The sequence below is a fragment of the Diorhabda carinulata genome, chromosome 2, assembly GCF_026250575.1.
Source record: "Diorhabda carinulata isolate Delta chromosome 2, icDioCari1.1, whole genome shotgun sequence".
NCBI classification, from domain to species: domain Eukaryota; kingdom Metazoa; phylum Arthropoda; class Insecta; order Coleoptera; family Chrysomelidae; genus Diorhabda; species Diorhabda carinulata.
Window position 1 is genome coordinate 33,943,408 of NC_079461.1, and position 17,854 is coordinate 33,961,261.

Genomic DNA, 17,854 nt, shown 5'->3' on the forward strand with positions numbered 1-17,854 from the left:
GTCTTTCATAAATTTTTCGAAGTGGTCCCATAAGGAAAATATTATAATTGGGGGAGATGGGATCTATTCGGAAAAAGGGTCCAGATAGATATTTTTCTAGGGGAAATTAGACTCAAAAACTTATCCGGAAATGTATACAAAATGAATATTAATCTTCAAATTGATTGTATAACCGTACAAACTGTTACTTCAATCTATTAAACAATGGTTACTACACCATAATTACTTTCATCTGCATTAACACCTAGTTGGATCGCTTTTCTGATTTTTGTTTTTAAATGTTGCATTAAATGATGAAATACTGAATCTGGCGTATGCCGGATTTTGCTCAAAACTTTCTTTACTCATGTGTAGTTACTTCTCAATCTCCAATATACACGCTTCGTGTCAGATTTCGCCAAAAACGTTAGGTTATGTTAGGTTAGGTTAGGTTAGGTTAGGTTAGGTTAGGTTAGGTTAGGTCAGTTGAGGCACATTCGGAACATTCCTAGATTCATCAGAGAACGGAATATCCAACTGTGAACTGTAATAATTTAAATCTAACACACTTTTGTTCATATATTTTGGCGCTTACAGAATTTCCAGAAGGACAAATTCATGCTGAAGAAAGACCACGACAAAATATATTTCAAGTTGAACTTTTTTTATCTTTTGAAATACACTTCTGTCAAAAGTGAAATATGAATCGTCTGCGATAATAATTTCCAAACTTTTAGCGGGCGAAAAATCGTTGTCACTGAGACTTTTGTTTCTTAACGATTTTCAATTTTCACAAACTGACTCCCAGTTTTCCGCTAACCGCTTTAACCAAAGCCTGATCTGCCTGATCCCGACTTCAATATAAATACCTTCAATACTTAAATACCAACAAGCCGACAGATATCGTAAATTGTTTGTCTGGCTATTCCCATTCTTACAAATTTATTAACCTTGAACGATTTCTTAAGATCTTGATCTCATTTTCTTTTAGATTTTCCATACTTGGAACTGAACTTCTAAGAAAGACGTATTGTTTATATTGATTCTATACTATTGTTATCAACTCGTCCACGAAGCCGGTCCTTTCCGGTTTTAATATAATTCTAAAATTTGGCGTATTCGCGACGCTGTTGATACGCCTTTTTCATAAACTTTTTATGAACTTTTTCTTCATTTATTTTTGTTTGTTTACTTTCTGGAATCCTAGAAATGTCGTTTCTAATATAAATTCGAGCTTGTTTAAGAGCGAGAAATAGTTTATAATTCAAAGTAATAATTATTAGTTGAGTATTAGTGATAAGTTAGTTAAGTGTAGTGTAAGTGTTTAAATAAATTAACAGTTGAAAAACAGTCTAAATAAATTAGAAAATGAGAAAAACAGTCTCTTCGGCGTCTTCAATAGCTCTTTCCTGATATAAATATACATTCAACAAGCCAGATTTTTGAAAAGGTTCTCACTTCTTAGACCAGAAGCTTCTGAAAGTAATATTAAAACAAATATTTCCTACATGTGGATCTTGAGTATGTAGCAAATCGGCCAAATTCTTGGGCTAACTGGCAAATAATTCATTGACATCATCAACCTCTCCTTTGGTCTTCTCATAATCCATGATTATTTCTGGTTTCTTAGTGTCATTATTCTGCAGAGGGAACACACGAATCGTCGAATTATTGTGGAGATTTTCAACAAGCAAACAACGAATAAGGACCCGAAGGTTGAAACTGTGCTTTAAAGGGATGAAAGCCAGCTAAAATAAATTGTTAATTTGAATTTACCAATAATAACCAAAGCATTTGTCTGTTGGTGTTGTACCTAGCGAAGGGCTAAGGGAAGTGGAAAAGAATAAAAGTTGTACGCTTTCCAGAAGTCAAACATCTGGTAAAAAAAAGTCCTAGCTCCTGGTGGAAGGTTGAGGCATGAATATGGCCTGTTAATTAGAAGCGAGCCGTGGTTTTCTCCATTAATTCATATTACCAATGTGCAATCTCATCAAGAAGAATGTCTTGTTCTGTAATAGATCCGTTTCTATGAATTTATCGCCCTGAAACGCAAACAACGATGTTGAAGATAGTCTAGGTTTATAATACAAATTATTATCAAATGATGTACTACTTTCAATGGATTTCAAAATCAAGATTAAATTAAAAAGTCTCTTTGTTACAATTTGGCTATTAGTGTCGTAACAAGAAACTCGTTAAAATTAGCTAAAGAAGGAGATCGCGGGTTTTCCTTCGTCTGCAGCAGCTTGTAAGATGAGAAAATCATCACGTAAAGTGCATAGCAATAACCGCTTAAAACGAGCTAAAATCTGCCGCCCTTTTCGACGTTCAACCCTCTTTCCAGTAATAACCGTAAATTCTATTAAAACATAACCACGGCGAGAAATCTGCCGCCATTACTACGATGCTTCCGGAACCGTCTGTTTTATATCCCAAAAGGAAAAATACAATAATCAGGACCGAATCAGAGCCAGAACAATTAAAAGGAAAGGTGCTTGTATTGAATAGTAAATAAGTCTACCATTATAACACTTTCCAAAGACTTGATTTTTTATTTTTAAGAATTATTTTGCTAAATCGAATAAGATAACTTTGACAGGATTTATGATATCATCAGAAAAATTACTTGAATTTTTTAGTTTCGTAGTAGATAAATTTCAGTTCTTTCTAATTGATTATGCACTCATTGTAAGAAGTTCAATTCGAAAAATTGACATACCCAGTATATTATCACGTAAGAATTTAAATTTTGGTATCTTAAAACTGTTCTCAAAATTCACATATAATTGAATAATCGCAAGTTTTAAATTCAGCGGTGAAAGGTAATAAAAATCGATTTTCTTTTCATTTTTTGCAAATATCTCGTTTTCTATGAATTTTACGCTATTTGCATGAAATATCAATATTGTAGAAAATTTAATTCTCTACAACTTTGGTGTGTAAAATTTTTCCATATCTTGAACTATTTTCGAGATACAGGACGGATAACATGCGGTCGAAGAATCATGTGCAATCAACTAATAGTCCCGATCAAAAACTCGTAATATTATTATTACATATATAATTAACATTTTTTCTCATTTTTTTTAAGTGTCAATTTATTTATTAGCACCTGTCCATGTAATTAAAAATTGTTGAGGAAAATACCTAATTTATACTGACCTAAATTTTAATTAACGTCTTTATGAAAAATGTCATTTTATAGCTTCTTTATTGTCAATATTAATAAGAACAAGTTCTAGTTTCAATTCTCTTCTTCATCATCATCATCATCATCATCATCATCAACGTCGTCATCGTCTCGTTGTTGCAGAATTTCAAGTTCTTCTTCATTACCGTCTTCAACGATATTTGTCATTCATAATTTCATGGGTCGAAGGTTCTATCCTCATTAATATCGGTCTGAAATGGTAAAACAATGAGATAAGCTCGTCCATTACATTGACCGCAAGCTAGATAGCACTATAACCCCGCTTTCTTGCATCCACATCATAATCCACAACCACTTTGTAGTTACACAATGTTGTATTGAGTAATTCACCTGGAGCAGGTTGTAAAATAATCATTGTAAGTTCCAGGAATTCGTTACCATTTCTGGGGTTCTAAATGATGCCCTAGCTAAGTTTGAATTTGATAATAAACTCCTCCTGCTTTGCGTTGAGAGCAGTTTTCAAAGAACTCAACTTATCCACCTCCTTAACAGCCTATTATACCCTTATTGAGTCGCATCTTCGATATGCCCTTCCCTTACTGGGGTACTTGTGATGTAACTCAATGTTGAAACTACAAAATAGAGCAGTTAGATATTTGCTCGGACTAAACAGCAGAGACTTCATCAAAAGTTTAAGAATTCTAACTTTTTGCCTAAATCGTGAGCACGCTTCTCCAATTTCAGGAAGATCCACTTAGGAACGCGGACCTTTACCTACCTATTTCACGATAAGAATTAGTTAAGGGCTCAATATTTTACAATTAAAAAAAAATGCACAATCACTTGCCAATTGAAATCAAATCGATATCATCTTTTCCCGCAATAATTTGAGGGCATATTTACTGGAAAGTGTCTTCTACTATTATTACCCATTGAAATTTTATTTTATTTGTGTTTTTATTATTTTTATGTTTGTCTTTTAGTTTTTACAAGCTTTTGTCGACAAATTGTAATAATTTTTTGACAATAACGCATTTCTCTATCTCTTTATCTCAAAAACAGTCCAAGTTATGAAAAAATGTACTCGTCAAAAACTGGTAGAGCTTTCATGGTGCTCCATTGGACTACCATTGGTTCCAGCATCTGAAAAATGATGTTTTGCAAACTTTGTGTATGAAAGGAAATGATTTGGAAGCAAGTCCATCAGCCACAGAATTTTTCAATGATTCTAAATAAATAGATCAAAAGTATTTCGGTAATCTACGCTTAGAAGGTGTGTGAGGTTCAAAGGTAACGAGTTGTTATGTTTGACAAATGATTGTAACAAATTGTTTGTTTTATGAATGTGATTGCTGCATCAGAAAAAAAAGTGATTGAGATCAGCACAAGAATTATCATCGCAGGTACAGATTGTACAATACCAAGCTTGCCAAAATTGGCGAGGTATCTCCATAACCAATCCTCATTCCGAAGATACTTGCTGAGTTTAATTTTGGAGTTGTGTATTTGAAAGCTCGGAGGTGAGGATAAGGTAGAAAAAATTTGAAAATTGGTATCATTTCAGTATCGTAAAGCGGCGTAATAAATTGATCTGCATATACGTTACCAAAAACTCCATTCAGTACTGAATCTTTTGCTAATCGATCAGCTTTACCATCAAATTCAATCAAAGCACACTTTGAAATATATTTTTTAACATTGATTCAAAAATTTTTGTATTAACGATTCATGATAAATGACTTAAAAACAAGTACAACATATGAAAGAATCAATTTTTGGGTCTTCACGACTTGAGTAGTAATAATACGCCTCTGTTTTTCATATATATATATATATATATATATATATATAGTAAGAGTTAATACAGTCTATTATATGGGGCATCTAGAACGCTCAATCTCTCTAAGAGCTTCTCCAAAAGCCATAATGCTCAATTATTAAAGCGTATTGCTCATATAAGTCGTTTTAAGAAATGATTGCCTGGCTATTATCTTTGTGACCCCGAATGTATTTTTGATTTTTTCTTTTTTATACTCCCTTGTTCGTGAAGATTTATTATCCGCTGTAGTAAACAGCGGATAATAAAAGAAATTGAAAACACAGATACAGGTTCTTACTACATTTTAATTATTACACTGGTCAGATGATTCCATAAGAAATTGGTTTCCTAAATTCAAATATGATACTAGATTTTGGAAAATCTTTCCTTGATCAACTGAGGAATTTTTCTCCTATATATACAAAGTTTGATCCATGTTTATCAACAGTCTTCATAAACTGCTTCATAAGGCCCAAGTTGGACTATTTTTTCTATCGCATTGATATGCTTTGTCTTTGCTATTCCAGATGTGAAGGAAGCAAGGATATTTGTGTTTGTTATTTGTTATTTTCCGTTTTTGTCGAATGAGCAATGGATATTTGTTCCAATTGTGTAGAAAAGCACATTTCAAACTTCACTTAGAACTATCGAGAAATAACCGCCAATCATCAGTAAAATATTCAGACCAATTGTCTGAGGAAGTCCTCTAATTGCATCACCAGATACAAGATTGTCTTCTAGTAGCTAGTAGCTATTAACTTGGAAGTTTCTTGTTGTTGAATTGATAACATCATCTCATAATCGATGTTACCTTCATAAGTATCGAAAGAGGGATCATAAAGACGAGCTCTGGTAGCTGGGGAAACGATGGAATCGACACATCCTCTGAGAGAGAGACTGGGCGTCTGGTAGAGACTGAATCATTTGCTACGATTGTTTGGATCAATATAACTAATGATTACTAGACTTAAATAATAGTCAGCCATGTGATTTTTGGGTTCTCTTCAAACCATCGGCTCTATCTTGATCACCAAGCTTAATGCCAAAGTCAGTACTAGTTATCTATAAATGTGTATTCTCCACATTTGTAGCAAAACACATCAGAATGATTTACACAACTTCTTATTTAATTTAACAAATCGCAAACTTGATATGTGACGACTTTATGGGTGGAGTTCTCCTCGAGTAAGTCCTTATTCAAGTTCTATAATTTTGATGCTTCTCAAGTTGTTTCCTTCCTTTCGAAAAAGGATCATTATCTAAAGTAGTAAAGCTGATTTCATATTTTTATTCAACACCTTTAATATAATCAGTTCTAAAATCCAAAGCGCCAATTTTTTTGGACTGTGTAATATACAGAAAAAACTGTTATTATTAATAGCGGGATGTTAAAGGATCTTAAAAGTTTTGTCATCCATTAAATAACTTTGGTAACAACAGGAAATAAAGAAAGAATGCGAAAAAGATTCGAAACACAATATTAATATCCCTTCCGGTGGCAGAGGTTACCAGGACCAATATCCCGAGAATCCTGGACATTCCAGGATACGCTGTCCGTCGTCCGCAATCCTAAAGCTATGTTCGGTTATTCACCACTCAGGAATGCGTTCTGTAATATTAGACTGGAACATTATTCAAACATATGAAACGTTGGATTTACCCTGACTGAATTTCAAATTGAGTAGGGTGTTTATTGCATTTTTTCACTCTTTTGTCTTTGCTTTTAAATTTCTTGTTAAACTCGCGAGCGATATTTCAAAAATCAGATAATATCTTAATCTAAAACATTTTCCTTCACAAATTCATCCTATTTGATTGTCACATGAGTTTTATGGTGGTGCAATTTTTCCGATGTTGTAAAATTTTAAATTTTTCGTAAAATAACCGATTAATATAACCTTATATACTCGCGACTTTTCTGTATTTAATATCGAGGATTCTTTTGTGAACTGTAGATCTTTCCATTTGACTTCGAAATTAGCGATCCTTTTTCCCATTGTTCTCATTATACAGGGTGTTCCACGACGAGTTAAAACTATCCCCGGTTCTACCGAAAGTCAACTGTAAATTTGTAATTTTAAATACACCCTGTATATTAATACATTTTTGAAATCTACGTAAAATTTTAGTACACTTTTGTCTCATAATTTTTTCCGAAAAATGCATACTTTTTAAGTTATTAATTTTTTTGTAAAAAATTTGACAATTGCATACCCTTATAAATTATTTTTTCACGAGTATACCCTTAAAAATATGAAAATAGTTTCTATTTAGATGCTTTTAGCAAGGTTAGACGTATTTGAATCTATGTTGGACAATTTTTCATTTTATACAGGGTGTGTATGAAAAGTGTTCAAAGTTTAACTTCATAAATATCAAATTTCTCAATTTTTTCAAATAGAACCACCCGGTTTTTTCTCTTTTAATGCATTCAGGGGTTAAAAATGAAGCAAATTCATGTATACTTTCCTATTCCAACTTTTAGTCGTTTCCGAGATATTTCACGTTTTAAATTATTATTATATTTTTTAACAAGTTAGTTTTAATTTTTTCTGTATACTTTTAGTAGGCTTTGTAATAAATGACACTTAATCAACTGTCATTAGTCAATTTTTGATAATTCCGAAAATCGTTAAATTGGCACATTCTCAATTTAATAACGAAAAAATAAAATTTAAAACACAACTGCATTTCTAGAAATTTAGAAAAAACATTTAATATCTGGATAACGGCAAGGTTTAGGTATAGGGAATTATACATGAATTTACTTTATTTTTTACCTCCGAATGCATTAAAATAGAAAAAATCGGGTGGTTCTATTTGAAAAAATGAAGAAATTTGATATTTATGAAGTTAAAATTTGAACACTTTTTATATACACCCTGTATAAAATGAAAAATTGTTCAACATAGATTCAAATACGTTAAACCTTTCTGAAAGTAACTAAATAAAAACCATTTTCATATCTTTAAGGGTATCCTCGTGAAAAAATAATTTATAAGGGTATGCAATTGTCAAATTTTTTACAAAAAAATTAATAACTCAAAAAGTATGCATTTATCGAGAAAAGTTCTAAGACAAAAGAATACTAAAATTTTACGTAAATTTCAAAAATGTATTAATATACAGGATGTTATATTCAAAATAACAAAGTTACAGTCGACTTTCGGTAGAACCGGAAGTCGGCCATCTTTGAAAATATTTTTGTTAAAAAACGTCATTTGCCTGATTCTTCTCCTATTTCTCTAAATCTATTCCGTATCACCATCTCCTCTCTTTAAATATGGTCTAACTTCAGCTGAAATATATCGTTAATATTTTTCTCATATTTTTCATCTTTTCCCAATTATTATTATTATTTCAACGAACGTTATTTTTCGCGGCAATATTCACAAATAAATAATCTGACAACACTGTTGAATGTGTGTAGGAAGCCGGCTTACTCTGCAAGAACACTCGAACCTTATCAAAACTTTAATCCAGCGTTGTGTTAGTAAAGAAAATATTTAGCCGGCGGCCAATCTAAATTTAGTGCTGCAAGTGCTTGTTCTGATTGGTCGTATCGAGAACAGACACCTTAAGTATTGTCTTTTCTCGATTGCTTTTCGCTAGTCGGGATGGTGAAATGGATTTTTCATTAAATTTGTTCGGAGCGGTTATAAAAACTCCGGGATTGCCGGTAATTTACTCAGGAGGAATTGAAGTTGTGATAGAATATCGATTTTCTGTTACCACTGATTACCTCAAGTGAACTATCAATCGTTAAAGAGAAAATATTGTGGGTATGGAAACGAAAGCGAAAACTGTGTCTTTTCCGGAGACGTTGAACACCTTCTCAAATGAGTAAAATCCTAAGAATTTAATTTTTGCTTCGTATAGATACATTTCGTAAAATATCAAATCATTTATTTCATTCAGTACCGTCAAACGTTATAATTCGTTGTCAATTTCTCGTTTGAAATACACTAGTGTACAAAAAAATTGCCTCCTTAGACAGAACGCGAAGTTGTATTTCTCTTAGTAAAATCTTAAAGCACTATCTTGAAAATGATATAAAATATTGTAGTTTTTCTGGCTCTCACTGTCCAAAAATATATTAGAATTATAAAAGGTTATCCACCTGACCCACTACCCTGACCCACAGTTAGTGGTCAAACGTCAACCGACACATATTTCCGTTAACAAGAATTCTACGCTACAATGGACACAATAAGTGATAAGGCTGCTCAAACGGTCATCCTATTGCGACGAACCATCATTTCCAAGAGACTGATAACTTTCTTCAAAGACGCGGTTCCGGAAGAACACATCCGAGAGAGATGACACACATCGCTGAGAAATCCGGCTATTACTGGTCTTCTACAAGAGCTCCAGAGTAGCTGGACAGTCAGAAGGTAGTTAACCTTGAGTGAAAAAGGTCAGCGACTAATCCCAAATTGAGCCCAACCCACCGAGCAGCCTGTCTACGATTTCCCAGAGAACTTGAAACAACGAACAACAGGGCGCAAAGCTGTGCCTGCCTGATTAATCTACAGAAGACCTGTGGAATAATCCGCGCAGTGCTGCTTAAAGGAAAACGTGGCTTTGGAGGTGGTTCCTGGATGGTTTGGGTGGGCATTTAAATGGAAGCAGACTTTTTATTCGAACAAAATTTCATTGTCAAAATATTTTATTACTCAACATATTCTCCTCTTAATTGGATACATGTATTACAGCGAACCTGCAACTTCTCTAGAACTTTCAAAATAAATGTTTCTTCTTGCTCTGGAAACCAGACCTCCACAGCTTTTATTATCTCTTCGTTGGAAGAAAATTTGCGACCTTTTAAACTTTTTTTCAGTTAAAAAAAGAGGTGATAATCGAACGGAGCTAAATCTGGTGATTAAGGGGGGTGTTCTAGTAATTCAAACCCTAAATTTGTGTGCAGAGGCGTTGTCCTGCCAAACACCTTTGGATAACTTGGTTATCGAAATGTGCGCCAGACAGGGTAACTGTAAGTGTTTGTGTAGTGGTGGTCTTCAGTCTCGTCGAAACGCGCGTTAGACAGTGTAATTGTGAGTGTCGGTGTTGTGGTAGTATAAACAGTGTATTAGTATCTATAGAACATATATAAACATCGTGATTCATATCGCTACGTCTTTCTAAAGTATTTTACAAACTCTATTGCAGATAATTCTCAAAAATGTTCCAATTAGACTTAATTTTCGATGCATTTTGTTGATTTATGCTTTCTCGTACCACCACCTATGTTTTGGATTGGTCTAACACTAAAATAATCGAAAATTACACGTGAAATTTTCTTATTGCACATTTCTAAAAGTTTATCGCAAATATCTGTTTATAAATCTGTTTTCATCAAAAGTATTAGTCGTAGATAAAATATTCTACGATACTCGTGCTTGAAGTATCGTAAATAACTGTTATAGCATTTGCGCAGACCAACTGAAGTGTTTGTCTATCCCTAATGCTCTTCCGTGGTCTGTGCAGTTTGAGAAAAATGGGAAATTTTAATTTTCAGATGTTTGACCAACTCGTACCATAACAACGAACAATAAATTATTAGAAGTGTAAGTGTAAAGTTTGACGTCAATAAAGTAAACTAGAGTTACGCAATAAATTAAAATATGTCCAACGAAATTGTGAAAATCGAAAAATCGGAGTATTGAGCCATCATCAAGTAGGTACCTTTATTTGAAAGGGTTAAGAGGTAAACAGATTTACCAAGATATGCTTAATACCCTTGGTGGTCAATGTCTTTCGTATGCGACCGTGAAAAATTGGACTGCAAGCTTTAAAAGTGGTAAATTTTCCGTTGAAGATGATGACCGATCGGGAAGGCCAGTTTCTGTGTCAGTCTCCGAAAATATCGATGCAGTTCATGACTTATCAGACCGTCGATTTGGGCTAAAACGGTTATCTGAAGCACTGAATATTTCATTATATAGTTCAGGTCAATTTGGACATGAGAAAAATTGCTGCAAAATGGATCCCCAAATGTTTGAATGTTGACCAAAAGCGTACAAGTGTAGAAGCATCGATCTGTGCTCGATTTGAAAACGACGTAGACTTCTTAAACCGAATTGTTACTTTGGATGAGACTTGGGTACATTTCTACGATCCAGAAACAAAGCAACAATCGATGGAATGGCGACACTCTGGTTCTCCAAGACCTAAGAAGTTTCGTGTCCAAAAATCTGCTGGAAAAGTTCTTGCTTCAGTTTTTTTGGGATTTCCACGGAGTAATCATGATTTATTTTTTTGGTAAGGGTAGAACAATAACTGGAGATTACTATTCAACATTACTGACCACTCTACGGGAAAAAATTAAAGAGAAAAGACGCGAAAAGCTATCCAAAGGTGTTTGGTCTTTACAGGACAACGCCCCTGCACTCAAATCTCATGTTGCCATGCAAAAAATTCGTGATTTAGGGTTTGAATTACTAGAACATCCCCCTTATTCACCAGATTTGGCTCAACTTAAAAAAATGTATCCAATCAAGAGGAGAATATGTTGAATGATGAAATATTTTGACATTGAAATTTTGTTTGGTTCTGTAGTAGGCTAAGAATTTTTCAATATATCCACGTATTCAAGCACTTATTGAAATCCTCTCTAAAAGTGAAACAGGGTACAATCAAACCATTTAGTCATATTAACGCTTAAACGTAATAAAGAAAGGCCCGAATTGCAAACGATAAATCAAAAGCAGTCATTAACAGACACTCGCTTTCTCTGTCGAATTTCACAGAGTCAAATTGGAATTCCAGACCTCACTGCAATATCGCTGTTAATAATGCCCCTGCACGCGCTGGCTCAGATAACCAACCTATAAATTCAGATTCGGTTTACCCTTCCGGCGACGATTAACTTCCTTTTTTTATATATATTTTTAATTATCATGGAAACTCATTTGGTAAATGGAGATAGCCACTTCCAATGTCGATTTTTATGTAGATGGATTAGTTAATATCTCATTTTTTTTTTGGTAAAAAATCACATAAATATAAATTTACTCACTTTTTCTCTTTTGAAAGGTTCCGATTTTTTCAGCGATGGTTTGAAATATAAACAGGGGATGTCCATAAAAGGAAACTTAACCTAACCTAACCTAACCTAACCATTGAGTGAAGAACAGACTGAAATATTTGAAACTCACACTAGATAGTGAACTTCTCTTGAACAAACATGAAATTGAGATAATCACTAAAGTCACAAAAACCCCGATGGTGTGCAGAACCTTCGCAGGGATGAATTGGGGCTTTAGCACAAAGAAACTAGTCTGAATACAACGAGGAACTATCTCTCGAAAAATACAAAAATTGGCTTGGAACCCTTCTGTAGTATCAGCTTCAGAAGAATAAAAAAAGCATTGGAAAAGAAGTTAGACCTATGTGAATTGAATAAATTAAATTTGTCTTTTACAATGTGTTGAGGTACCAAAACAACAGTGGGTGTTTTGGTTACCTTTGGTGGAACTTGCAGAGAAATATTTCTTATACTTTGTGGACGACAGATCAACTGCTTTACTAGTGCCGATTATATTTTTATCTATATCTTAATATTTGCACAACACGCATTTCTTTACAACACCAAATGCAATAAAACCTCACGTAATAAATAGATCAGCTGACATACCAAGATTGCTGTCAAATGTCAAAAGGAAATGTCAATAGTTTGATACAGATTGTAATTGTATTTTTTACAATCTCGTAAATCTCGGGATTAATTAATTACAATTTCTAAATTAGGACTTGAAATCCCGGGATCCAATTGATGGACAGTTAAGGCCGATTCATAAACTTGACATTCCGTTTGTCGTTGGCGTTGCCATTGGCGTTGACAGTTACAAAATTAAAAACATAGAAATGCATGATCGTCGCCTTCTGCGGTTAGTGACTTTCAGCATAACCCAATTTTATCTTTTTCAATTTGCCGTTCGTAGCAATAAAAAAGAACCAATCGCATCCGTTTGCGATTGTGAAGTGATTTCGTCTGATGCTCCCAATAAAAAAAACTTTCCGTTATTTTCCATGGATACAAGATTTCAAACAAAAAAGAGTACGACATACGTCAAAAAGGATAAAATTTTTAGGTTAACTGCAGCTCATGAATAAGCCAAGAAAAGTCAAATGTCACACGTCAAATGTCAAGTTAAATCGGCCTTCAATTGTGTGACTTGCTCAACCAGCAAATGTATTTGAAGTAATACAAGACATTCTATATACTTTAGTAGTTATTCCAAATTATGTACGTTTTTTTTGGAAATTTATATGTATAACATTTTGTCTGTTTTACGATTAAGCCCAAATTGAGTTTAGCTATTTTTCTTTCTCAATTCCCCTCTGGAAAATAATGATTTATCTCATAATATTAAATTATTTTTCAGAAATCAACCTCGGAAGATCCACGTAAAATCTTAAGTGAATCCAACTCGTTATCTTTATCAATCAACGTAAAGATCTTTACGGTAGTGCTGACTTTATCTTTCTGCTATTCACGAAATGGCCTCATCATTTCGTTTCCCTCAGGATTCACGAATCAGTTTGTGCTTCTTTATCTCCCCCGCGATACCGGGCGTTTTTTATCTTGCTCGCGAACGCGAGGGCTTCGTTACTATAGAAACGGAAGGGCTCGGGCGGGGCCTGTGCCGAAATAATGGCACGAATCACGGCTGCCGCAAACTCTGATAGTAATCGATAATATACCCAAGTTATAGATATATACACCGATATCGAAAATCCTACAATATTTATTATATATCATATTCTAAAAAATTTTCAAACTTCTCTTCAACATATTTGATTTTCCTTGAATGAATTAGCTATGAAAAATTGTTAGATTTCTAAAACTGATGTACTTATTCTAATTATATACACCCTTTCTTTTCCCTAATGGATTCATATAAGCTTCTCCTCGACCAGTGGCGTAGCCGGGAGGGCAATCCAAAGGGTCTGCCCTCCCACGAAATATGTGGTTAGGACCGCTGGTTCACTCAGTCTTCTTCGGATTATTCTACCAAATATGTTTCGTAATGTCGATCGAGAATATGGTCTGAGACTCAAAGTTAAAAAGTCCAAATATACGAGGTCTGGCTATTAAATAACGAGACTGGTTACGAAAAAGGGTTTTATTATAAAAATTATTCTAAATTCGAACGCTCCCCTTCAATATAGTGACTTTCCCTCACCACACACTTTTCCATACGTTATTTCCATTGATCTAAACAGTGCTGCAAGTCTTCTTTGGTGATGGTCTTTCGGAGCTCTGCCGTTTTTTGCTTTACCGCTTCCATCGACTCAAATCTGGTCCCTTTCAGAGCAGATCTTTTTCTGACCTTCCAAGGAAATCTGAGCAGACCCGTTAACGCAAGAGCTTTTGGTCGGGAGTACGATTTTCGCACAGACTTTTGTCATGTGTAATTCCCCGTGTTAAACTTTTCTAACTGACGATCTGTACGCACAATTCGGTTGATTTTGGTCACTGTTTCCGTTTAGTTTAGTTTTCAGAACTATTTTTGACGTATGGTTTTTGTTTCAGGTGAAAAGCCTCACAAATGTACAGTGTGCGGAAAAGCATTTAGTCAATCATCGAACCTAATAACCCATTCCCGAAAGCACACCGGCTTCAAACCGTTCGCTTGCGACCTCTGCGGACGAGCATTCCAACGAAAAGTAGATTTAAGAAGACATAAGGAGACTCAACACACCGAACTGCGACCGATAGTGACATAGTGCCAAACAACCGGAAGTAATAACACACTTCCGGTTCATTACAATACCAAAGATGTACAAATCGAAGAAAACAAACTTCTACAACCATTCCATACCCAAGTTGGTATTACTGCGGATGAGCAAATGATTAGACGGAATCAACAACCTCTAACTAGTAGCGGTTTGTTGACGCCGATGAGGTCGGTGTTGTCCAATATGAGTTGGACTTAGGATAAAAATGTACCAAAGACTCGGTCAAGTAAGGAAAAATACCTTCATACAAAAAAGATGTTATCAGAGGAGTCACGTTTTATTTTTACATTGTTTTCATGTGTTTAAACTCCAATTTAAGTTAGTTGATCTTCGGAAAGTATTATCACTGTTCTAAATGTTCTAAATCTTCGCTTAAGATGTAATTTATAACGATATTTCAAGTTTCTTGTCATGCCATGAAATTAGGTTTGCAATCAAAGCTCTATCCAAGCGCGGATCCAGAGGGAGTCATTGGGGTCATAATTTAAAGTAAAAATTGCGTAGAACTCATCATTATGCTGTCAAAACCAACGTAATTAACTTATATTTTGTGGGTAAAAGCTTAAAATGCCATGTCTTTGAGGGAGGACTCGTCCTAATACTAATCTACCTCCCCCTGGATCCGCCCTTGGCTCTATAAGCAACTTTTCATTGATTGGTAGTTTGTGGAGCTCATTTAAAAAACCTGAATGGTAAGAAAAACCACTAAATCCTGAAGCTACATACACAGAAACTTTTTGAACGTGATCAAGTCAGGAACTGAAATTATGCTTAGCTTCAAAATAAAAAATATTTGAATTTCATTCATACAATTTTCTGGCGCAATATTTTTCTTCCAGTGCTTGCTTCATTCTAATAAAGGTTGGCAACCATCCTTAGGAATTCCTCACGATTTTCAGTCCTGCGTATTAAATTTACTTCTTGAAGGTTTTCCAACCATGAAAATCTTTTTCTACTTAGGCCGCGACTACCTTATATCTTCCCTTCTATAATCAGCTGTAACAAGGCATATTTTTGATTTCTATAAATGTAGCCAAAGTAGGAAGCTTTCATCTTAGCACCTCGTCGTTGGTCACCCGATCCGTCCACGGTATTTTAAGGATCCGTCTAAAGAGCCATAATTCAAAAGCTTCCACCTTGCGCTTGATAATGGAGACCTTCAAAGTCCAGCTCTTAACACCAAATGTGATAATCTCGGATTGTAATCGTTGACATAAATTACCAGAACGCATACGAAAACGCACCCAGCTCCTCCAAGATTCTTTATAAATAGTTTTTTCAAAATAAGATCAATGTTATCATTGTCTGGCTACCTTTTATTTCTAATATCTTCTCAAAAACTCCGCAGGAGAATGTTTATTGAATCGGTGTATGAATCGATCAGAATTACAAGAAGGAATGTATGAGCTGGTGCATTATCTTGATGAAATAGCAATGTCTTCTTAGCGAAATGTGTGTTTGAAACGTTACAAGTTTCTATAATACTTGCCGTCGATAGTTTTTCCTTTTTCAAATCAATGAAGATTATCCCAAAACACCGACCATGACATTACCTGCAGATGGAACGGTCTTTGCCTTTCTATAAAACATTGCCAAAAACTCGATGAAAACATTTTCGCGACGCTGTTGCGAGCACACAGTTTTCTCGTTTCCAAATTTTTGGGGTTTTCTTCAACAACAACTTCATTTTTCGTGTTTACAAGTTGATTGTATTGACAGCTGCCAATCAAATACTAACAACATGGCGTCGTGTACTTTTTAATACAGTGATATTACTCAAGCAACTACCGCCATCTCTAAGTCAGGCCAGGTACTTCTGGAATCATCCTCGTAGTGCAAATGGTTCAAACTTATAACACAGAAATTTATTGATAAATTTTATTCGAAAAAGTTTTATGAAATTATTTACTTTCGTGACTATTCTGAAGATATCTTTTTGTTTGAAGGTAGACTGAATTATATCGTATACAATGCGCAACAGAATGTAGATTATCATAAAAATCAAGTTCAACCCATAAACTATTTCGATGAAATCAGTAGATTTATATAATTCAGTCAGTCGTGTAGGTGTTTAATCTGTGATTATGACCATATGGAATATGGTAGAGAGCTTAGGGTTAAAATCTGTACTATGTAGATTTCAGCATCAGCTTTGTGTATAAATATGTACAGATTTCTATTGAAGGAAAGTTATCACTACTAGATTTCCCAGTGTGCCACGAATACCAAATGTTCTAGAGCACACTGTGAAAATGTGATCAAATTTTCCTGATAATATTTTAATGTGCAATTTCCTTATCGTGCAATTTACCAAAGATATTTTAGTTTTTCAAAATTTGTAAATTGAAATAGACAATATCGATGATTAAGTGATGTACATCAAAAATTTTTAATGAACAATCAATTTTTTATAATATCGGACAGTTTGTTTCCACTTCTCGACGAAACGAACATTTTCGCACAGAAATATAAAATATGATTGCAATTTGTGAGAAAAAAAAACCTTAAATAGGAGAATTATCAACTTGTACCCATTCTTAGATCTTTCATTTTGATCGTGTTTATCTTTCCCAACTTCTCCGATATCGTAAGAGGCTGCATGTAAGTCACATGCCGATCTTGTTCAATCATATTGCCCCCAGCATTCATTACCAAAAGTTGCGCGAAGCGATTCTAAGCATTTTTAAAATCGTCCAAAAAACTTCGATGTTCACAAATACAGTGTTGCCACAACTTAGCATTATCGCCATCTATTTTTCGATTATAAAAACTTCACTCTGTGTCAATGGACTCCAAAATCCCACTTCTTTTTGCTTGAGGTAAAATAATGTATTGTGGATAGAAAACATTACAGTATTTTCGATTTTCGTGATTCATTTTTGAATTCTCGTAAACGATAAAATAAAGATCATTTAAATTGATGAGAAGCATCGAAGTCAAAAGCGGAGTGTATCTTATTCAATTCGGATGCGGAATGTAGAAGACGTACCTAAATTTACTGCAGTGCTGCGGGAAAAATCTCGCAATTTCACGAGACTGAACCGAGTCGGTTGCTATTTCAATTCCGTTTAGAGTTCCCCACTAGAAATTATTTCTAAAAAGGTTACGCAAATCAAAAATTTTCATTTGATTTTATGTCTCATATCATAGAAAATTGGTAA

General features: G+C 34.3%; 1 protein-coding gene across 1 annotated transcript in view; it reads left to right on the top strand.

Moving 5' to 3' along the window:
• The window catches only part of LOC130903983 (zinc finger protein Gfi-1-like), a 66,257-nt gene extending 49,674 nt beyond the window's left edge, over positions 1 to 16,583 (top strand). The window contains exon 5 of the mRNA XM_057816457.1: positions 14,488 to 16,583. Coding sequence (XP_057672440.1) covers positions 14,488 to 14,681 — 194 coding nt within the window. The 3' untranslated portion in view covers positions 14,682 to 16,583. The remainder of the gene's footprint in view (positions 1 to 14,487) is intronic.
• The last annotated feature ends 1,271 nt before the right edge of the window (positions 16,584 to 17,854 follow it).